The sequence below is a fragment of the Silurus meridionalis genome, chromosome 4 (assembly GCF_014805685.1).
Source record: "Silurus meridionalis isolate SWU-2019-XX chromosome 4, ASM1480568v1, whole genome shotgun sequence".
Lineage (NCBI taxonomy): Eukaryota > Metazoa > Chordata > Actinopteri > Siluriformes > Siluridae > Silurus > Silurus meridionalis.
Genome location: NC_060887.1, coordinates 33,964,972 through 33,989,004, shown reverse-complemented (window position 1 = coordinate 33,989,004; position 24,033 = coordinate 33,964,972). Strand labels below are relative to the sequence as shown.

At 39.8% G+C, this 24,033-nt stretch overlaps 2 protein-coding genes across 3 annotated transcripts in view; both read left to right on the top strand.

The window, feature by feature from the left end:
• The window catches only part of ccny (cyclin Y), a 62,221-nt gene extending 44,616 nt beyond the window's left edge, over window positions 1-17,605 (top strand). For both annotated transcript variants that reach the window (XM_046846979.1, XM_046846977.1), the window contains 3 exons: window positions 4,599-4,765; window positions 7,374-7,536; window positions 10,952-17,605. In XM_046846979.1, the coding sequence (XP_046702935.1) occupies window positions 4,599-4,765; window positions 7,374-7,536; window positions 10,952-11,068 (447 nt within the window). In that variant the 3' untranslated portion in view covers window positions 11,069-17,605. The remainder of the gene's footprint in view (window positions 1-4,598; window positions 4,766-7,373; window positions 7,537-10,951) is intronic.
• A 3,480-nt stretch (window positions 17,606-21,085) lies between these two features.
• On the top strand, window positions 21,086-23,900 carry LOC124383815 (gap junction delta-4 protein). Its single transcript, XM_046846140.1, has 3 exons — window positions 21,086-21,149; window positions 22,696-23,454; window positions 23,557-23,900. Exons 1-3 carry the CDS (start codon window positions 21,086-21,088, stop codon window positions 23,898-23,900), a joined length of 1,167 nt encoding a protein of 388 aa, XP_046702096.1.
• The last annotated feature ends 133 nt before the right edge of the window (window positions 23,901-24,033 follow it).

Genomic DNA, 24,033 nt, shown 5'->3' with positions numbered 1-24,033 from the left:
TAGGTGCTTAAGCAGCTCTTTTCCAGTTAACAATTGCACTATAAGCTGTGAAACAGCACTCTGTTTATCTGTGAATCGACACGTATATAAAGAGGGGGGTGCGCTGTGTTAGTGAAAAACTGCTTGGGAAGATTTCACCATCGATTGAAGAAGCGTTTTGTTAGAACCAGATTGCCGTCTTCATCGGCCGTGATGGAAATCAATACACACTTACTGCGGCTCGGTCAGGTGAGAAACGAGCAGAGACGTCAGCGTGATTTAAGGTCTGTGTTCAGTTTGGGTCGCTCTGGTTTTAGGCTTGTAGACAAGTCATTCTTGTGGATTATCTTACTTGTGGGTTCAGTCTGTACAAACCAGCGCCCCCTAAAGTTTAGTTCCAGGAGTGCAAAGGGGTTTAAAGAGTTTCAGTTTATTTCATTAATAATAATCTAGAGATGAAGAGTTTACCTCACCCATGACTGCACGGCAAAGTCGGAATCCAACCCCAAGTTTGCTGAAGGCAGTGATGATGAAACTTCATACAGAAAGGAGTTGGAACCGGTGTCACCACAACAACCTGTCTCTTAACATAGACAAAACAAAGAAGGTTGTTGTAGACTGATCAGTGGCTCTGTAGTGTGGTGAGTCATTAGTACCAAGTTTCTTGGTGTACACATACCTGACGACCTCATTTGGACTACCAACACTAACTCCACTTTGAAGAACGCCTAACAAGCCTTCACTTTCTGAGGAGGCTAAAGAGAGCTAGCCTCCCACCACCCTTCTTTACCACCTTCTACTGAGGAACTGTGGAGAGCCTGTCCAGCTACGTCACTGTGTTTCAGAAACTACTAAACTTTCCATTCGCAGAGCCTCTACCATTGTGAAGGATCCCTCTTTTCCCTCCCGTAGTCTTCTCAAGACCCTGTCTACGGGAGGAGGTTCAGAAGCATCAGGACTACCGCACTACAAGGTTCTGGACCAGTTTCACCCCCCAAGCTGTCAGAGCCCTAAACACCCTGGGTGTGCCACCCATGACCTTGCTTCCTTCTCCTTAACTGTTGGTCATAGAGTGGAAATTTGCCTTTGGCTTTTCAAAGCAGAACATTTACATTTACAGCATTTGGCAGACGCCCTCCTCCAGAGCGAGTTGTGGAAGCTAACAACTTTGAGGTTCTGATCAGCAGTTTTTAATCAGAATAAACTTGAGGTTCTGATCAAAAGTCCATCATCCTAACCACTGAGCTACCCAATACAAAAACAACGTAAAGTACAAAAAAAAATAGTATGTAATCCAAATACTTGCATTCAAAATTGCATTCCTGTATGTAACAAATATCTATTTTTACTCTCAATCCCGGTATTCTCTGTAATTGGTTCGAATAAGAAACCAATTAAAGGCAACAACAGGAATTGTTCCACTTAACTGTTCTCCATATTTCAGCATACTTTAACAAATGCCTTTATTCCTTCCATCCTTCATTCATTCACTCCCTCGATATGCAGAATTTTCACGATTTTCTCCTTTTGAAAATTCTTGCAACTGGATTTAAAAAAAAAAAAAAAAAAAACGCAAAAGAAACAATTTTGCTAGCATTAGCGATGACCCGAAAGTCGCAGCGGCAAAACAGCGCACTACAAATTGTATTTCCAGCACGGAGTGATTAGCCGTATCGACACTGTGCTAACTCTAGTTGGTTTTATTTTTTTTTTTTTTTTGTTTAAAAACCCCTGGCACTGTTGTGTATGTTTTCGAGTTTAATAATAATAAACAATAAGGGTGACACTGCGCTCAAAGTGCGAAAGATATGTCCGTATGTGGATGCATAAATTGTGACATAATCATATATTTACATACATAGAATTGAAGATGGAAATGCAATTTGCAATTCCTTTTGAATATTGTCCGGAATTGTCTTCCTTAGTGCGAGGCAGAGACTAAACAACCTCGTGGTCCGCCACTTAATACGTTCATGAGGGAACTCGGGTTTTAACTCTAAAAAGGATTGCATTTGTTACACATGTGCACCGAAACCTTTCGATACGAACATCTGTACACCCCTAAAGGTTACACAGAGTCTGGGTCAACATATTCATTCTTCACCATGGGTAGGATTAAAGAACACATAAATGGGAGACTGAAGCGTGTTTTTGAGTTTTCATTCTGATGGCCCACACACTGGAACCATGCAACTGATTACAGGAAGTGATACTGCGTGAGGAAAACTGTTTTTTACACTGAGCATTTGAGAGGATCTCATGTCTCTGTGCTCTAAAGCATGTACGTCATACCCTAGTCCTGACTTAAATATTCCACTCATAGCGCCGGAGCGCTGAAACATACAGACGGCATCCAGACACAAGGCCGTCTTTGTTCTGTTCTCACTCTATGCTTATGCATTCCGAACAAGCCCATGTGTTTAGAATCGCTCAACGTCGTAGGCAGGCCATGTAACCCGATCGATACTGCTTCATCTGAAGAAAAACTCTTTCTCCGACAGCACGTCTCTCCTGTTTTAGTGCAGTTATCAGGTTAGTCAGTACAAATCACACAGAGTTACTTAGGCATCGTCTGTTAGTTTGTAAACACTTCACGGGTTTGGGCAGCTGTTGTGAAGGAAGACAAATAAGGAGCCGCTGCTGCTGCTCTGGATGCCTCTTTTCTCACATGTAATTGCTCATGGGGTTTTAAACTGTAGCAGTAAAGATATTGACGCAAGCAGGAGCTTGAGGTCGACACCAAGCATTTTTTAGGATCCCCCAGGAAACTGATGACTCTTTCAAAAAAAAATTATGTATGTATATAAATATATATTTGATTATGAATATATACTTATATACATACATACATACATAATTTTCATGCACAGACTAAAATAAAAACAGCAATTTGTTTTTATTTATTTATAGGTCTACCGTATTATCCGGACTATAAGCCGCTACTTTTTTCCCACATTTTGAACCCCGCGGCTTAAACAACGAAGCGGCTTATTTATGGATTTTTCCTGGGTTTTTCCCGGTTTCACAAACTTCAAGCCAAAAAACTGAGCAACATAACATTAGACCAATGAAATTTCCGAACGGAAACAAAAAAACGCACCTCACCTGTGTTCAGAGCTGCACGGCATCGGGAGAAAAAAAAACTTATTTTTTAAACGCACGACGATGCCAAAAGATAAACTCCCGAGAGAAATAGTTGTGAAAGGAAGGAGGAAGACAGTGAACAATGACTTTCTTGGTAGGCTACTGTTTAGATACAAGCCGTTGTAACGTGTTGAGTCTGGGTGAAGGGAGAGCGCGCTAACTCCAGTTGCAACAGAAATCATATAAGCACAGACAGGTTTCCAAAACTCGTGCTTTTTTATTTTTCTTTGCAACAGCGTTACGGGTTAGTCAAAGAAACTTAGAAATGAGCATCAGAAAATAATAAAGACATAATCCTCGGTCTTGCACACATGCAGTAATAGCAGAAAAATGCAGCAGCAGGCTATTCCCAAATTCCCAAAATCTCTCAAAAGGAGCCACAACATATTTCACCCATGTAACAGACACAGAGTCTTTCGGTAAAGCCTGTGTAAAGTTCATTAGTTTCAGTGTAGACTTTAGTGTAGGCTTATAGACAGGTGCGGCTTATTTATGTTTAAAATAAAAATATTTGTCAAATTCAGTATATATGGGTGCGCTTTATAGTCCAGAAATTACGGTATATACATATTCATTCTGATTTTTATTTATTTTTTTATTTTATTTTATTTATTTTTACCTGAGCTGTAATTTAACGTAACACTTGTGTAGATGTTGTAAAATATTCCTCCCTCACCAGATTAATTCTTTTTATTTATTTATTTATTTGAATTCTTTCTTCTTTTTTTTTTTATTTTATTAATTTGTTAATTTCTTTATTAACTTTTTTTTTTTTCATAAATTTTTTGTTTATTTGTTTATTGTAATTTGCTCATTTTATTTATTCCCACAACACAGCCGGTTCTGTGGCCTGTAGATTTGTAACGTACTCTATACTTATGATGATCATCTTGAAATTTGGGATTATTTCCCTGTAACCGTACGGCCTGTGGTGTAAATATATTTTTGGCTTTTTTGGGTTGTGTAGGACAATAAATTGTTCATTTGATGTTTATTTAACTGTTGTGGAATGAGTCTCCAGGGTTCCAGCTAGAGGTAAATGTTACTGGCACATAACTTGCACTTTTTGAGGCAAGCAGAAAGGAAAGGGGGATTTGTTTTTGTCATGTGATGAAACATTAATGCATGATGTGACACTGCAAACCATGGATGGATGGACGGACGGATGGATGGATGGATGGATGGATGGATGGATGGATAGGTCAATGGATGGATGGATGGATGGGCGGATGGATGGATGGATGGATGGATGGATGGATGGATGGATGGATGGATGGTTGGGTGGATAGATGGACGGTTAGGTAGATTGATGGATGGATGGATGGATAGTTAGGTAGGTCGATGGGTGGATGGATGGGTAGATGGATGGATGGATAGGTAGGTAGATAAAAGACAATGCATCAAATCCAGAATTCATCAAATTCAGTGTTTCGATTTCTTTAGTACATTTAATGAAGTGTGTTTTGGTTCCTCAGGTATATCTGGAGAGGTTACTGACCTACGCTGAGATCGATATCTGTCCTGCTAACTGGAAGAGGATCGTCCTGGGTGCCATTTTGTTGGCGTCTAAAGTGTGGGACGATCAGGCCGTGTGGAACGTGGATTACTGTCAGATCCTCAAAGACATCACAGTAGACGACATGTAAGTGTGTGTGTGTGTGTGTGTGTGTGTGTGTGTGTCCGTCCAAAGCTAATAATTAAACACACAGCCAGCCAAATGAATAGCTCTTCTCTCTGCCAGTGTTTCACCAGTGTAGAAATGACATGAGTTACAGTAAGATCTACAGAAGCTCTTCACACGCCTATTAGCTGTTGGGGAATTTTCTCGGACTTGTGAGTCAGTTGTGACTTTTTGTTGTAAAATGTCAGCGGCTTGTGGAGTTGAAGGTGGTTTGGAGAAGTGTCATATCAGTATTCGACTGCAGCAGTGACCACTCCTAACTCGTTATAGTGAGCAGAAAATCATCATTGGTCTGATTGTAGTTTTTTCACCTAAAGGGAGAATCACAGGTGTGTATGTGTGTATATATGTATATAAAGGCAATGGACTTTGGATCTGAAGGTCATAGGTTCAAATCCCAGACATACCAAGCTGCCACTGCTGGGCTCTTCTAAGTTTTTCAGGTCAAGAACCTCTTTTCAGAGGCCGTGATTCAGATCCCCTGATACAAAATGTGCCGAACATATTCGCCGATATTAATAGAAGATAATCATATTACACAAGCAATTAGAACAATGTTGTTGTTGTACATGCATCATTGTTTGTATATTATTTAAAATTTCAAAAAGATTTATGCATCACAACAAACTTATTTTGCAACTAAAATCACAATTTATTCATCTGTTCACATCTGTCTTTTAATAGTTTTGCAGTTTCATACGTTTTCCTTTTAGTATCACGTGGAATATTATCGATTTACATGAACATCAGCTTCAATTTGATTAGATCGTAACGTTTCTTTTTACTGTCAGGTGGACAATTATACATTTATATGTCCAGCTTAGAGTTTAATAGAACTTTAATGTAATTTTTTTTTTTTATTTAAAATATTTTATCTTTGATGTTTTTAACCCTGTTTATTTTATTTTTTTTAAACAAATAATTATTTCTGATTCTACAATAATTAGCAGTACCCCTGCAGTACCGCCACAGACCCACTAGTCCCACTGGTTGAAGACTCATGTGAAAATTAAAAAAAGGAAAAAGTACCAATAGAAAAAAGCCTAAGTCATTGTTATGACTTGCCTTAAAAATAATGTCTGTCAACATGAAACTGATGTTTATTTATTTCATATTAATTACCATTTCATGAACAAACACCCTTTTAACAAATCAGTCTTACAGTTCCAGACACACTGCCACTTTATTAGGTACACTATTTTAATTAAGAATGGAAGCTACCGAGAACTTGACCAGATGTTCCAATCAGCGTTAGGTCAGATTGCTGTGGTGTGGTGCAGAGAGCGATGTGACCTGACCCTCAGCATGTCATGTGACCCCCGACCTCCACTCAGTACACAGTTATTTTAAAGACCACACAGATAGTTTGGTTAAAAATGTGTTTGAGGCATGTGTGCGTGCGTGCGTGTGCGTGCGTGCGTGCGTGCGTGCGTGTGCGTGCGTGCGTGCGTGCGTGCGTGTGTGCGCGTGTGTGTTAAAGCTTGTGTTTTATTAAAGCATATTCTGTTTATCTCTTTCTCTCTCTTTTCATCTTTCTCTTTTATGTCTTTCTCTTTGTGTCTGTCCTTATCTTTCTGTTTATCTGTTTATCTTTCTCTTATCTGTGTTTGTCTGTTTTCCTTTTTATTTGCCTGTTTTTCTGTTTGTCTGTCTTTCTCTTTCTGTCTCTCTCTTTATCTGTCTCTCTCTTTATCTGTCTGCTGTTCACTTTGTCTATCTTACTTGTTATCTGTCTCTCTTTATAATCTGCCTTTCTTTTTATCTTTCCCTTTATCTGTCTTTCTGTTTTTATCTGTCTGTCTTTCTCGTAACTATCTTTTTATTTGTCTGTTTTTCTGTCTGTCTGTCTGTCTTTCTTTGTAGTGAATCCAGAATGTGCTCACATCTCTTCACTTTTTCCATATTTTATATGTTTTATTCCAAAATTGATTAAATTCATTATTTTCCTCTAAAATCTAGAAACAAAACCCGTGAAAGAAACGTGACAATGTGAAAGAAGTTTATTTAAAATCTTAGCAAATTTATGAAAAATAAATAAATAAATAAAAACCACACGCACATAAATATTAAATATAAATATTTACTATGACACTCCAAATTGAACTCAGGTGCACCCTGTTTCCACTGATCATCATTGAGATGTTTCTACAACTTGATATAAGTCCACCTGTGGGAAATTCAGTTGATTTGGACATGATATAGAAAGACACACCCACCTGCCTAGTCCCACAGTTAACAGTGCATGTCAGAGCACAAACCAAGCCATGAAGTCTGAAGAATTGTCTGTAGACCTCAGAGACAGGACTGTATCGAGGTACAGATCTAAAGAGGGGACAGAAACATTTTCTGCAGCATTAAAGGTCTCAGTGAGCACAGTGGCCTTCATCTTCCATAAATAGAAGTGGTTTGAAACCACGAGGACTCTTCATAGAGCCGAGCTGCCCGGTTAAACTGAGCGATCGGGGGAGAAGGACCTTAGTCAGGAAGGTCATAAAGAACCTAATGGTCACTCTGTAAGAGACACCTCTAACACACTTCTGTGTCTCTCCCCTCCCCCTCTTGTTTTTAGGAACGAGTTGGAGAGACAGTTTCTGGAGCTGCTGCAGTTTAACATCAACGTGCCGTCGAGTGTTTACGCGAAATACTACTTTGATCTGCGATCTCTGTCTGAGGCCAACAACCTGAACTTCCCTCTGGAGCCTCTGAGCAGAGACAAGGCCCAGAAACTAGAGGTGAGAGGTCACATCTTCATCACCCCTCTATCACTGAGAGGTCACATCTTCATCACACCATCACAACTGAGAGGTCACATCTTCATCACACCATCACTGAGGTCACATCGTCATCACACCATCACAACTGAGAGATCACATCTTCATCACACCTTCATTATTGAGAGGTCACATAATCACACCTTCATTACTGAGAGGTCACATCTTCATCACACCTTCATTACTGAGAGGTCACATCTTCATCACACCTTCATTACTGAGAGGTCACATCTTCATCACACCTTCATTATTGAGAGGTCACATCTTCATCACACCTTCATTACTGAGAGCTAACATCATCACCCCTCTATCACTGAGAGGTCATATCTTCATCACACCATCACAACTGAGAGGTCACATCTTCATCACACCTTCATCACTGAGAGGTCACATCTTCATCACACCTTCATCACTGAGAGGTCACATCTTCATCACACCTTCATCACTGAGAGGTCACATCTTCATCACACCTTCATCACTGAGAGGTCACATCTTCATCACACCATCACTGAGAGGTCACATCTTCATCACACCATCACTGAGAGGTCACATCTTCATCACACCTTCATCACTGAGAGGTCACATCATCACACCTTCATCACTGAGAGGTCACATAATCACATATTCATCACACCATCACTGAGGTCACATCTTTATCACACCATCACTGAGAGGTCACATCTTCATCACATCTTCATCACACCATCACTGAGAGGTCAAGTCAAGTCAAGTTTATTTCTATAGCGCTTTTCACAACAGACATTGTCTCAAAGCAGCTTTACAGAAATCAACAGTGAAGGTGAATGGTGTGTATTTATCCCTGATGAGCAGCCGTGGTGACTGTGGCAAGGAAAAACTCCCTTAGATGTAATGAGGAAGAAACCTTGAGAGGAACCAGACTCAAAAGGGGAACCCATCCTCATCTGGGTGACATCAAGAGTTTGATCATAAATCTTTCAACAATACAGAACACTGGAGAGTGAGAACTAACATGAGTACTGGAGTATAAGATTATAAGTGAATGCTCTTTCAACAGTCTTTGGTATAAAAGTAGGAGCTACTGAGCTCTCCATGCTAGAGCCTTTAAACACTCCAGGAAGTCCAATGTCAAAACTCCACACATGTAGTGGGATCCAATTGGCACTGGTACGTCACTAGATGGTTCAGAGTTTGGCATCTACTTCTTTAAAGTCCATAATCTTCATGAGGTGGGACGAGACTGGAGCTGGCCAAACCTCAGGGTGTCTCGGGATGGGGAGAGAAAGAGAAGCAGTGGAGAGGAATTAGCGTAGCTGCTGTTCATGATATTAACAGCACAAGTTGATAATGTGCATGTGATCAGATATTCTGGAGCACAAGGTTATGATGCGAGATGTATGAGGTTATGTGTAGGCTTTGCTAAATAGATAAGTTTTTAATTTACACTTAAACTGGGTGAGTGTGTCTGAGCCCCGAACACTGTCAGGAAGACTATTCCAGAGTTTAGGAGCTAAATGTGAGAATGATCTACCACCTTTAGTGGACTTTGCTATTCTAGGAACTACTAGAAGCCCAGAGTTTTAAAATCTCAGGGAGCGTGACGGATTGTAGCGTGTTAGAAGACTGGAGAGATACATGGGAGCCAAACCATTTAGTGCTTTATAAGTGAGTAGCAGTAGTTTGTAGTCTATTCGAAACTTATCCGGAAGCCAATGTAGGGACGATAAGATCGGGGTTATGTGATCATATTTTCTTGACCTTGTGAGAACTCTGGCTGCCGCATTCTGAACTAACTGAAGAGGTCACATCTTCATCACACCTTCATCACTGAGAGGTCACATCTTCATCACACCTTCATCACTGAGAGGTCACATCATCACACCTTCATCACTGAGAGGTCACATCTTCATCACACCTTCATCACTGAGAGGTCACATCTTCATCACACCTTTATCACGGAGAGGTCACATCTTCATCACACCGTCATCACTGAGAGGTCACATAATCACACCTTCATCATTGAGAGGTCACATCTTCATCACACCATCATTGAGAGGTCACATCTTCATCACACCATCACTGAGAGGTCACATAATCACATCTTCATCACCCCTCTATCACTGAGAGGTCACATCTTCATCACACCATCACAACTGAGAGGTCACACCTTCACTGAGAGGCCACATCTTCATCTCACCTTCATCACTGAGAGGTCACATCTTCATCACACCATCTCTGAGAGGTCACATCTTCATCTCACCTTCATCACTGAGAGGTCACATCTTCATCACACCTTCATCACTGAGAGGTCACATCTTTATCACACCTTCATCACTGAGAGGTCACATCTTCATCACACCATCACTGAGAGGTCACATCTTCATCACACCTTCATCACTAAGAGGTCACATCTTCATCACACCTTCATCACGGAGAGGTCACATCTCTATCACACCTTCATCACTGAGAGGTCACATCTTCATCACACCTTCATCACTGAGAGGTCACATCTTCATCACACCTTTATCACAGAGAGTTCACATCTTCATCAAACCTTTATCACGGAGAGGTCACGTCTTCATCACACCGTCATCACTGAGAGGTCACATAATCACACCATCACTGAGAGGTCACATCTTCATCACACCATCACAACTGAGAGGTCACACCTTCACTAAGCGGTCACATCATCACACCTTCACTGAGAGGTCACATCTTCATCTCACCTTCATCACTGAGAGGTCACATCTTCATCACAGCATCTCTGAGAGGTCACATCTTCATCACACCTTAATCTCTGAGAGGTCACATCTTCATCACACCTTCATCTCTGAGAGGTCACATCTTCATCACACCATCACTGAGCGGTCACATCTTCATCACACCATCACTAAACGGTCACATCTTCATCACACCTTCTCTGAGAGGTCACATCTTCATCACACCATCACTGAGAGGTCACATCTTCATCACACTTTCACTGAGAGGTCACATCTTCATCACACCTTCACTGAGAGGTCACATCTTCATCACACCATCACTGAGAGGTCATGTTTTACTTGATAGCTCACAGTGCATATCTGTCTTTTCAATCTTCTCCAGCTCTAAATCTTTCTTTCTTTTCTGCATTCTTAGTATTTTCTATTTGTTGTATATTTGTTTGTTTATTTATTTGTTTATTTTACATTTTGTTATACAATTTGTTTATTTTCTATGTTAATGTTTTTGTTTTTTTATTTAGTTTGTTAGCTTTTTCTTTCTCTTTCTGTCAGACTCTGTCAGACTTGGACAGGCAAAACTTTAATGGTGTGTGCGTGTGTGTGCGTGTGTGTGCGTGTGTGTGCGTGCGTGCGTGTGCGTGCGTGTGTGTGTGTGTGTGTGTTTCTTTTGTTCTCAGGCGATCTCCAGGCTCTGCGATGACAAGTATAAAGACTTAAGAAAAGCAGCCAAGAAGCGTCCAGTGAGTGCAGACAATCTCACAGTGGTGCGATGGTCTCCTGCTATCATCTCCTAACATCGGTTCAGGGATGCTGAGAACCGATCCAAATACAGACCAAGAGAAAGAAAGCGATAGAGAAAGAGACAGAGAGACTGTCCAAAGAATCGTCCTCTTCCTCTACCTGCTCGAGACAAAAACTTGTCGGATTTTACCTTCCGCACGTGTCTTTGTTGTTCTGACGGCTGCTGTAAATACGGGACTCTTGAGAAGCTGACAGGAGGGATGGAACGAACGAAAGCAGCAAAATGGATTGGAGCGTAAGGAACGTCTTGAAGTGTGGGAGAGGGCGGGGCATTCCAGCAACTCTGTATGATTGGCATTTTCAATTCAGAACCACTCCCAGCTTTTTCTGTACGCGTTACGTTTTTTTGTTTGTTTTCTTCCTATAACTATAATTTTCTGAGGCACAGGGAAACGTCCGATCTGACAGAACTGTACTATTCAACCCAAAATAAGACACTCAGAAAATCTACAGTTCTCCCATTAAGAGTTGAATTTTAACGCAAGTGTCGAAATAGTAACAAATCACAGTTAGTCTCGCACCGAAATAACCCTGGTACGCTGCACTTGTCCTTGTCGCTATGGTGACATCATCTACATCTTAAAGGTCTAATTATGAACCTTCAATTACTTTCAAGGTTCACTGTATTCACATGACATTCAAACGATGCACCCATGACGGTATCACCCGAGCGACAAGGAAAAGTAAGCGACAGTTTCCAGGGAGGTTCTGTTGGTATGGGACACTTTTCTGGCCACAAGCTTCAGAATCATGAAGGCTGCAATCCGATCACTTTGTCTACACTTCCTTAGCTAAACAAACATCTGAACTTGAACGTAAATGTTTTGGATTGAAAGCGGTTCGAAGTCGGGTTAGAAAAGTTTACGGGTCAGTTCTGGATTCTCAAATGTGTCGTAAGAGCAAAACCCATTCATGTTCTAAATACGCTAAAAGCAAAGCGTAATCGTTCTCAGCAAAAACAGAAAACGCAAGAACAATTCAGGAGTCCTGAGACGAAATAAATGAGAAAATGCGGTTGGGTAATTCACAAACAAACAAACAAGTCAAAAGTCAAAACTAAAAAGTCAGCAAAAAAATAAATAAAAAATCCAGAATGCAGCAAAAAAAAAAAAGAAAACGTAACCGAAAGCATACTAACATATCCAGCACCCTAAACAGCAAATCTATGAGACATGAACAGAAACGAACAAAAAACAGATATCACAACAGCAATTCAGAAAAATTTAACAACGAAAAAAAAAAAGCAAACTAACTGTTCAAAAAAAAAAAAAAAGCTAGAAAAACATACAGAAAGGAAAAATACAACATAAAAACACAACAGATTTATAAAACTCAAAGCAAAACCGAGTACGGAAACAAAAACTAAAGAATCCGACTGAAAAATGCGTAATCCAGTAAACGCACCAGAAATGTATGAAACGCAAACTAGAAATAAACACAACATCAGAGCAGAAAACACGACAAAACTAGAGAGAAAAAAAGAAATCAATTCAGAACTGGAAATCCTGAAGAAACAAGTCTTAATATAATATATGTTTATAGGCTTATAGGAGATTTCGGTTTTGTTTCGGGGGAATTCATATAAAATTTACGATTTGCACAAAACGGCTTTTTATAGGAAGGCGACTTATTCAGAAGGAAGACGTAACGTACGATTTAACGTACGTACGATTTAATCCGATATGAAGTGTCACGTTTTTTTTTTTTTTCTTTTTTATTATGCCTTCTGAGTTTGCTGCTGCGTCCTCGGTTTTTTATGTCCTCTCGCACATCACTACATAACACTGTACAGACAAAGGTCTGTGGACACCTGAGCGAAAGATTCAAATGCCCTTTGAACAACCCATTTGACATTTAGTCCCCAGACCTCCACTCTTCTGGGAAGATGTTCCACTAGATTTTGGGGAGATTTGTGCTCATTCAGACACATAGGTGTTGTGATGTAGGGGATGTGAGGAGGCCTGGGGTTCAGTCAGTGTTCACATTCATCCCGATAGGGTTGAAATCCGAGCTCTATAACAAGAGATCTTCCACTCCCAATACTTTTGTCCTAATTCGTGATTCTCCCACTTGAAGAAATCTTGGTGTCTACGTGTGGGCGGAGCCAAAAATCAGGTGATTCGGATGGAAGTTGGTTTGCTGGATTTAGCAAATAATGCTTAATATCGCTCCTGTTTTATGATTCGTCGTTTGGGAAATTCACCGCAACCTTCTGGTGCTTCGTATCAACCCTAAACAGCTCACTGAATTTCTGATCCACAACCAATGAAACCAAATGAAACATTTCCTTATTATTTCCTGGTGTCCTGTCCCACTAATAATCCCCATCTGGAATCATGGTCCTCTCATGTTTCGCATGGAATCATAATTATTATATGTTTTTTTAAATCTGATTTTCTTTCGGGGGGAAATCTTTTTTTTAAAGCTCCAGCGACAAGCAACGAAAATCCTCCCGATAGATGACGAGTTTCAGTAGCACACAAATAATGAGCGGATTCCAGCTCGCGTGTAAACAGACCGAACCGAGACGCCGCGTTTGGTCTTGTGTTAATGCAGGAACCCCACTGAGGTGTTTGGCGTCTAGGTCCTGTTTCCAGGCGTCCTAGTGTTTTTTTGTGTCCTCCTATAAAGTCCACAGTCTAATAATTGAAAAGAAAAGACGAAAAAAAACAAAACGGAGAAAGTGTGTTCTGTAGGAAGGTGTAAATGTAGCGTTTGGGTTCTGGGTGTGGATCCTGAGGATGAAGCCAAAGGCTGAAGAAATGAAGCGCTTTGATTGCTTCTGAAGGTAACCAGTACAGTGGAAAACAATGGATAAATTGCACAACCTCGGCACAGACGTCTTTCCTCGTTTCAGATTCAAACGACAAGCAATACACAGAGTGCAGAGAAATGGAGACTTTATCCTCAAACACGTATAATATATATAATGAGTGAAGGTTGCGAAATAAGTTTGTCATTAGTTTTAATCGTTTTTTTGTTTCGTTTTTTTTATATAAATGTTTTATAAAATTGGTTTGACACACGCACACAACACACACAGTCATTTTATCATCTCTGAAATACAAGAAAAGCCTGAGGTTGTGGATTTCTGCAGGATCAACAAGGGTTGTTACGGTTTCACACTTAATCACGGTGTATGATCAGACATCTTTTTTTGCCCCTTTATAAATCGACCTACACAACGTTTTTTCAGCAGGTGTAAGGTTGAAGACCTGAAAAACTCTTCACCACAAATTACAGTTCTCTACCGTTAAACACGTTAAACATCTTCCATATCGGCACCTGGATGTTGCGTTTTCTGTTTTGGAGTCGGTGATAACTCGAAGATATGACGATCAGGATCCTTCTATACATTTTAATCAATTTAAGCTTTGCTCCTTTTAATTCTTATGTAAATAAGGCAAAGAATAAACGTCTATAATCTTTTTTTTAGCACCCTAAACAGGATCGTAATACTTTCCTGAGGTAAAAATAGAACGCGATCGGGATAAAAATCCACAGCCCCGTAATGGCAAAGTAGAATTTTTATTCAATCGGACACGTCTGCTCTGCTGATTTCTTTCAGACGATGATATATTTATGCACGAGTCAGCGCTTTAAATATCATCTGTTTTCCAGACTGACTCGGACTCTCTTTTTTTAGTTTCTTTTTTGTCTTATGAGATGCATTTCAGTTCGAGTCTCGGATCGATCGCGCTCATCCGTGACGTCGCGTCGACGCTGTCTCTAGAACGATCTCACGCCGAACACACGGGAAAAAGAAGTACCGCTCATCAAAACAATGTTTATGAAATGTTCGAAAATTGTCGCGATCAAGAGAAAACAAGAAATGATTATATTTCATTTCATTAGAATGTGCTTTCTACTAATATTGGCACCTTGTTGGAAAGATGTTTGTATCCCAGAATTATTGGCACCCTTCTATATTCATACGAGTAAAATATACTTGTATATTCCTATTGATATTGTTTTTGTTTTATAACCTTGACTTTCACAGTTGTTTAAATAGGTTTTTCCTGCCCAAAGACCTGGACATTCTGTTACGATAGGATGGACTTTATCAAATATCAGCAGGAAGCACCAACACAAAAACAGTTTACTGACCAAAATTCCAAGGTCTCGCCATGTCCCTTACAGTCTCCTGACTTAAAAAAAAAAAAGCAACTGAGGAGGAGAGACCTCCAGCGTGGACCTGGAAATAAAAAAGGATCTGCAGAGATTTTGTATGTAGGAATGGTTTAAGATCGTGTGCTATGGATTCTCCAATCTATGTGTTATAGGAGAACACTTGGAGCTGTTCTCCTGGCAAAGGGACACAGTATTGCACAAGTGTTGACTAAAAAGAGAATTCTTGCAGTTTGATTTAAAGAGCGTTTTTGTGTTTTTTGTAACGAAAGAAATACAAATGTTTAATTTTCAATTAAAACACCAACTAACGAGAGTGCCAATATTAGTGAGGACACTGTGTATATTACAAAAACAAACAGTTAGTGATTGGTGAATATTTGCTCTAATTATCAGTAATATTCATTATCGTTTCCTACACTATAGTGCAATATAGTCTAATGACTGTAAAAAGATTTGGTTGCTAAGCAACATAATGGGCAAAGCATTTTATGGACAGCCCAGTGCATGTAGTGTGACGTTATGCCGTAATTGGGACTGAAACCGATTCATTAATGTTGTGGTTTTTCAGTTTGTTTCTCATACTGTGAAAAAGTTGACGCGTACCAACCCTAAGATCCGTGCCCAGTTACTACACACCAGTGTGTGTTGGCTAACAGTAGTAGAGAACGATGTGAAAGTTTTCATTCGTATTCTCTTTTCTTTACGTTCTCCCCTTTTCTCCATACACTCCTAACAGTCTGTTCTGAACAGACTTCTGTGTTCAAGTTTTATGTATAAGAAATTTTAATGTTTGGTTGAACTGTTTTTGTTTTCTGATCACCTGATCTGTGCATAATTCCTGAAATATTTATTTAATACTTCTATTCTTTCTTCATCCAGAAATGAGACTGATTTTTATTCTTCTATGGACAGAAACAAACTCAGCTTTTTAATTGAGATTTTCAAATGTAAAAAAATTATCATTTTGCCTTTTATTAAATATTTTTTTTTATTATGTACTATACACTATATGGACAAACGTTTGTGGACACCTGACCATTAGTGATGGGAAGATCAGATCAAATAATTTTTTTTCTCATTTCGGTTCTTCTCAGACCAGAGGAGTCATGAGATAAACAACTCCATTCTGTTTCCCGTCTAATGAACTGCGTGGGAGTCATGTGACACGACTCGGACTAGAAGAGTCAGGAGATAAACTACTTAATTCCATTTTCTGGACGTAACCTACGAAGATTTTGCGATGCTTTGCTCATGCGCTTCCAGTTGAAAAGAAACGAATCGCCATTAGAGATGACTCGTTTTACTGAGTCACATTAAAGACTCGTTCTATGTGAACGAATCATTTAATACTGACCATAAAGATTCGTATGCACTGATGTAGGTGGGGTGAGGAGGCCTGGGTAGTTTAGTGGTTAAGGCATTGGACGTTTGGATCCTAAGTTCAAATACCAATCCCAAGCTGCCACTTCTGGGCCCCTGAGTAAGGTCCCTATACATGTTTAGTTGTATGAATGAAAGAAATGTAAGTCGCTCTGGATAAAGTCGTAAATCTGCCGAATCGTATTCAATTAAAAAGTGAAGGAAAACATTCGTGTTACTGCATCCAAAGACGTACAGTTGTGTACTTTTAATTGTGCGATAACAGTTTGGGAAAGAACCACAAATAGCTGGAAAAGTCCGTGTCCCAATACTTATACTGTATACAGTGTCCATATAGTGTATATACACACATATATTTTGTACAGTGTACATACCGTGTTGGAGAAGACCAGAGTTTAAATATTATACCGAGATATTTATGAGACGTCAGTATTCATCTCATTCAGCATCCAGTTCTCTGGAAATAATTGAAAATGATGGCGATGAGGTTAATGATGAGAGATGAAAGGAACGATTTTTGGGATGATAAAGTGACTGAATTTGCACGTCGTCATTTATTTGTTGTCGGACTCAATTTTGCCGTCACGCAGAGCTCCACAGGCGAGTCGAGCCGAGCCGAAAGTAAAGTGCGTGCAGCAGGACTCGCTTTTTATTCTGTTCTTCATTTTTTTTCTTCTTCTTCTTGTTTTTCTCCTCCCTTCTGTTTGTGAACTTTGCAATAGCGTTGCCTTTTCTTTCTTTTCTTTTTTTTTTGTCATTCCTTTCGAATCGAAAAACAAAGCAATTCTAGAGAAGCGGTTGATATTTATCTCACGATTGTTTCCTTTATTGCTGTTATTGATTAGAAATTGTTCTCTTTATGTAATACATTTTTGTCATCAATACCAGGACAAAAAAAAAAAACAATGATCGTGTATTTTCTGAAGTCTTACTTGTGAATTGTAGGCCTTTGTGTGGTGCATGCTGTTCGGAGCTTGCACTGTCAATCGCTTAAATTAAAGGAATTTATTGATTTTTAACTTCGAATGACTTTTTATTTATTATTTTATATATATATATATATATATTTATTTTTAAATGCCATTTAACTTTTGTGTTAAGCAGAAAAGACACTCAGGAGCTCAGTGGCTACAGCTCTGGGTTACTGATCAGAGGACATTGGTACAAGCCCTGGATTAGCTAAGATCCCAGTGTTGGGCCCTTGAGCAAGGCCCTTAAACCTGTGTGCTCCAGGGGCGCTGTATCATGGCTGGTTGTGTGCTCTGACACTGGGATATGCAACTGTGCTGTAAAGTGTGTATGTGACAAGAAAAAAAGCATCTTTCTTTTTTCATTCTCTCTCTCTCTCCCTCCCTCCCTTCTCTTCTGCCAAATTAAGTGGTGATGTCAAGAAAATTGTCCTGATCACAAAGATTTTCTTACGTCGAGATCGCGAGAAAACTTCTTTTATTCCCAAATCACAAGAAAATTGTCGTGATCGTGAGTAAACAAGCAAGAAAGAAAAAAAAGAAGAATGCATTAGAACCTCCGTAACAAGATAAGGAATGATGCGTGAACAATAACGCACCCGAACAAGTGCAATCATACATATACACGTATAAACCTGCGATTTGTTATGCAGCCAAAAAAACGTCCCTCAGAACTGCTTTTGTTTGAAATCTATCCACATCTTTCCGACCAATCAGAATCCACCAACGCGTCAGAATAAACCGCATTAGGCATTTATTGTACACAAGCCTCATTTACTACGTTTCTAAATGAGTCTCAGTAAAGCCACACACACACACACACACACACACGTGCAATAAGGATGTAATTCATTCTGCTGTACCGCAGGCCTGCAGTCATCTGTTCCACACTTCTTTCCCTGCAAAAGGAAACAGCTGTCAGGGGCTTTATGAAGCTGCAGACTCACTCGTTTCCCCCAGCAAACATCTCCCACTAATAACCAGGAGCTGTTCTGCTGATCATATACGATACTGGACTGAAGTTCAGACATTATTCTTTTGCTCTCTCTCTCTCTCTCTCTCTCTCTCTCTCTCTCTCTTTTCCTGCCTTCCTTTCCTCTTTATATGCTATATTTATCATGTCTGTCTGAATCTCTTGCCACTCTTTCTCTTCTTCTTACCCTCCATCTTCTGCTCTTTACATGCTTTGTATATTCTGTCTCTGTCTCTGTCTCTGTCTCTCTCTCTCTTTCTCTCTCTCTCTCATTCACTCATTATTTTTCTCCTTTTCCTTCCTCCCTCATTACATGCATTATTCATTTATCCTGTCTGTCTTTCTTTCTGTCCTCTCTCCTCACTCATCCACCCTTTCTAACCAGCACTCTTTCATTCATTGCAGGCTTTATCCATTTATTCTTTCTTTTTGTCTCTGTCTTTCACCCCCCTTTCCTCTCATTCTTTCCCTTTTAAATTCTTATGTCCATCATTCTGTCTGTCTGGCACTCTCTCCCTAACTCTTTCTCTCTCACCCTTCCTCCTTGTCTTACCTTCCATACTTTGCTCTTCTCTCTCTCTCTCTCTCTCTCTCTCTCTCTCTCTCTCTCTCCCCTCCCTCTGTCTCTTCCCTCTTTCAATCATTGTGTCTTTGCGGTCACAGTGGACTGCTGGGAGTGAGGCAGGAGTGCATTGAGTTTATTGCAGTAATTCAGTACGGCCTTCCAGCAGGTTTTTGGGAAAGGAACGCTGGAGAACTGAGTGAAATAAAAGTTCTACATCGCAGTAGAATCTCTGTGCAGGAAGTAACTCAACCTGGTGTATTTCAGTTTAGAGCGATGTTGGTGTTTTGTGCTCAGCTGAAACAAGAGGAATAAACTGAACCAAAGGGCAAAGCTGTAGGAATGCAGAAGGTTTTCAGATAAATGAATGAAAACATTATACACTAAATATTTATAATATTATGTTATTGTTTATTTGGCACTGGTCCTGCGCTCGGGGACGTTGTTTTGCCACTCAATTTGCCTTCAGTACAAATGCATCAGAGAGCCAGACATCTACCAGTAATTATCACCATAAAAGTCCATTTATAAGAGAAAATCAAACAACTTTTAAAAAAGTGCTCATCGGATGCAAGTAGGCATTTGTATCGCGATGCATTGTATTATGTTGGCATTGGTTAAAAAAACAAAGCTATTTATTTATATCTAATTATTAATAGATGCACTAAACTTTTATTTTAAAAGTGACCAATAGTTGGTGTGCAATATTTGAAATGTAGATGGATTTCTCCTCGCTAAACTGTTTCTCGAGCGCGTTCTCTCAGCATCGCTGCTGCTACGTGAACATGACGAATCAAAACACAACGGAGACCGAAGCGGCAGAGTGACATCTTCCTGGAGACGGAACAGATTCCTGTTTGTGAAACAAGTTACAAGTCAGAAGCCGCTGAAGTTAATTGATGATTTTCTGTCTGTCTGAATCAAAGAAATAAAAGTGTCTACGTGTCTACCATATAGAATTGCCTAGCATCATATTTTACATTGCAATGCTTATTGCATTAAATTGAATTGAATTGAAGCGTATCGCATCGGTAGCTGCTTCGTATGCAGCAATAATGTATCGTTGGCATCGCTGGAAATTGCTCTGTCGTATAAGGGTGTAGACCTCAGTTTTCCACATGATGTGATCCAATCTGATTCATAGCAATGAACTATTTCACAATGCCACAGAATCTACTACAATATGATACAGTAGGGAAGTGTTGATCAGAACATTGTGAGTTCACATCCCAGTACTACCAAGCTGTCACTGCTGGGGCCCCTGAGCAAGGCCCTTAACACACAACTGCTCAGTTGAATATAAACAAAAGTCGATCTAGACAAGGGAATCAGTCAAATGTCAGAAATGTCATAAAAATACAATATGTTTCAGTTTTGTAACGGATTCTGGGTAAATCAGATTGCTAGCATAATTAGATATCAGATTGGAGCATGTGTTCAGCTCTTTTTATATAATAAATCACTTCTAATCGACTGTAACAGATAATAATTTGTGAAAAAAGTCCCTCAATTAATTTTAATCGTGCATCAATTTAAATCATCTGACCCTCACCTTTTTAATCTCATGGACCTGAAAAACATTTTGGGCATCAAATCACACTCATATATTTCTCGATGCTGGTTATGAGCGAAACCTTGTTAATTAAAGACAATTTGATGACTAATCTCTCTGTTCATCATTCACCTCAAAGTGCAAACTGACCCAAGTTATCTCAACAATGTTAGCCTGCTGACATGCCTTCGGTGGGTAAGAATAGCCTCACAATGGGGCTCACGTCTCTCATTTTCTGTTGTCTGAGAACAGTTGTTGTCCATTGTAAGAGAATAGGTAAGACAAGAGGCAGATCGGATTTGGCAGACTAGATTAGATCACTCCGTTTCAGTCCATTTGTGACCCGCTGCAGTTCGGATGGACCTGTGGGATGCTTACTGGAGTACAATTAAGAGGCAATACCTTGTCTAGAGAGCTCCTTTTAGAGAACATTGATCGGAAGTCATGGGGAGGCAGGGCGCCTCTGGAATCGTCTTCATCACACTGAATTACAACATCACCATTGTGGGTAGGTGAGAATAAATATTACAGAAAAAAATATTTTTTTCAGAATGGAGACTCGTAAGAATGATATGAATACTTAATGGACATATTCGCTTCCTTAAGATGCATTTTGGATGTTTCTATTAAATTAGTTTAACACTGCAAACTGAATTGGTCAATTAATTCATAATGTGCATTCAACCAACTGTAGATTCTACATTTGTAAAATTGTGAACATTTTTTATATTTGTATCAATTATATTGTTATATCTGCTTCAACACTAATATTCACTTTTATTAAAGAAAGAAATAATAAAAAAAAATATTAAAATATAATAGTAGAAGCCTTCAAGGTTCTTCAGTGAGGACTCAATGTCAAACGCAGGTACACAACAATCACAACTCATTTAGGAAGCTTTGACTCAAAATATTTCTTGGGGAACCATTTCTATAGATGCACCAGTGAAGCCTATGATGATTTAGAAATATGTACAAATTAATCCAAAATCCCGTTATGATAATTAGTTTGTCTCTCTTATAGGCAGTGGTGTTGGATCTGTGATGATCTCAAATGTTGAGCTATTTTATGAGTTGCTCAGTAGCTCCTGGCTTCATAACCACAAATGAGTGTAAAAGACTGTAGAAAGATCATTACTCATAATCTCACATTCCAGTGCTCATGTTAGTTTTCACTCTCCAGTGTTCTGTATTGTTAAAGACTAATCACAGTCTTGATGTCACCCAAATGAGGATGGGTTCCCCTCAAGGTTTCTTCCTCATAACATCTAAGGGAGTTTTTCCTTGCCACAGTCACCACGGCTGCTCATCAGGAATAAATACACATCATTCACCTTAACTGTTAATTTCTGTAAAGCTGCTTTGAGACAATGTCTGTTATAAAAAGCGCTATAGAAATAAACTTGACTTGACTTGGTGGATTTGAGTTGAGTTAAAGTAGAGATACAGTGTGTAAAATGTGACTCCAGTAAAAGTAAAAATGCTCCATTTAAACTTTCACTTGAGTAAAAGAACAAAAGTATTTGCCTTTAAATGTACTTAAGTACCCAAAGTACTATAAATTCTTATGGCTATAATGAGGACACGTGTGTTGTGGTGAGTTCGAGTCTGGAGTTTCTTCCATTATTATATTCCTCTCAACATGTTCTGCTTGCTGTTGAACTGATGCTGAACTGTATGTGGGTGTTTAATATCCTGTTTAAACCCCTGATTGGTGACTTGCTGCGTGTTTGACTAGTTAAGTTCTTATCCGCTCATAAATAAAAAAAGAACAACTGATTTCGAAAATAGAAAAAAAATGAGTTAAGTAGAAAGTATGATATTTGACTTCGAAGTGTCGTGACAAAGTAAAAATCTCCCCAAATGGAGATACGTGAAATTAATAATTTATTACTGTCCACCACTGATTATGGGGATCCTACTGTATGTAGAACTTTGCAAAAGTGTGTTTCCATTAGCCAAAATGCCTTTAGAAAACTCAAGAATAAGCTGTAGATTCTGCTATAATGCTTGTGCTACATAAACAATTAATCCCTGACTTCTTTCTCTTCTAGGGAAGATATGGCTGGTTCTAACGATCTTCCTACGCACCTCAATCTTGTTCACGGCCGGCTATCCGCTCTACCAGGATGAGCAGGAGAGATTTGTTTGTAACACCATCCAGCCCGGCTGTGCCAACGTGTGTTACGATCTATTTGCACCCCTGTCATTGTTCCGCTTCTGGCTGGTCCTGCTTTCCTCGGTTATCCTGGTTCAAGTGGTATTTATTGTCTATGTGATCCACAAAGTTACATCCAGTCTGCCAAATCCTGATGCCTCTAACAAAATGAAGCTTAAGTCTTTCTATAAAATTAAACCAGAACCCTTCCATGAAGCATCTCTGTCAAAGTCTAGTGTAAAAGCAGGTGTAAGACTGCTGCCTTCTTTCTCAGGCGCCTACATCCTTCACCTTTTAATCCGGATCCTTCTGGAAGCTGGTTTTGGGGCAGCACATTACTATCTTTTTGGCTTCTACACCCCGAAGCGCTTTATGTGTCAGCATGTTCCTTGCACCACCATGGTGGACTGCTATATATCCAGACCGACTGAGAAGACCATCATGCTAAATTTCATGCTGGGGTTGGCTGCTCTATCTCTTCTCCTCAGCCTGTCTGAGATCATCTGTGCCATCAAGCAAACAGCAAGACACAGGAGCAAGAAGAAGATGATGGTGGAGAAGATGCACAAGGAGGAGCGATATTTCCTTACCGAAAGTGGAGCGGACGGTGCAGACTTCGGGGACCCTGAACATCAATCCTTGCTGGTCAATGGAAGTTTCCATAAAAGAATCAACAAAACCTGTGTGGATGATGGCACCTCCTTGCATTTAGAAGGGAAAAGTATTCCGAGCAGTCATTGCAGGGGAACCCCTTTAGGTATCAATCTGGTCGTACCCAGTTCAATCAATGGTAACGGACCAGGTTGTTACCCAATGGTGCAGGACGAGGTAACAGAGCGAGATGGCAGTAAGGTGGCACTGTGTCCATCTGAGCCAGTAGGCACGCCCAGATCCATACGGGTCAACAAGCGTAGCCGCCTCAAACCCATGCCACCCCCGAGGTGGGACAAGCCAACAAGCGAAGGGCTGCTGGATGGCCCTGGAGTAGTGCCAGATTGTGAAAGGATGGCAGAACAGTACATGTTGGGGGATATAAGTACCGATAGTGACCTGATATCCACTGGTGGAGACGGCTACGAGAAAAGGTCAGCATGGGTGTGAGTCTCTGGATATGATCATTTTATTAGTGGCTTTTTGAGCCAGAAGCCAAAACAACTGAAAAGGTTATATTATTCACAGCTGCTAAAAAAAAGCCAATAACTGATAAAAATGCTGATATCTTTCGACTTTAAAA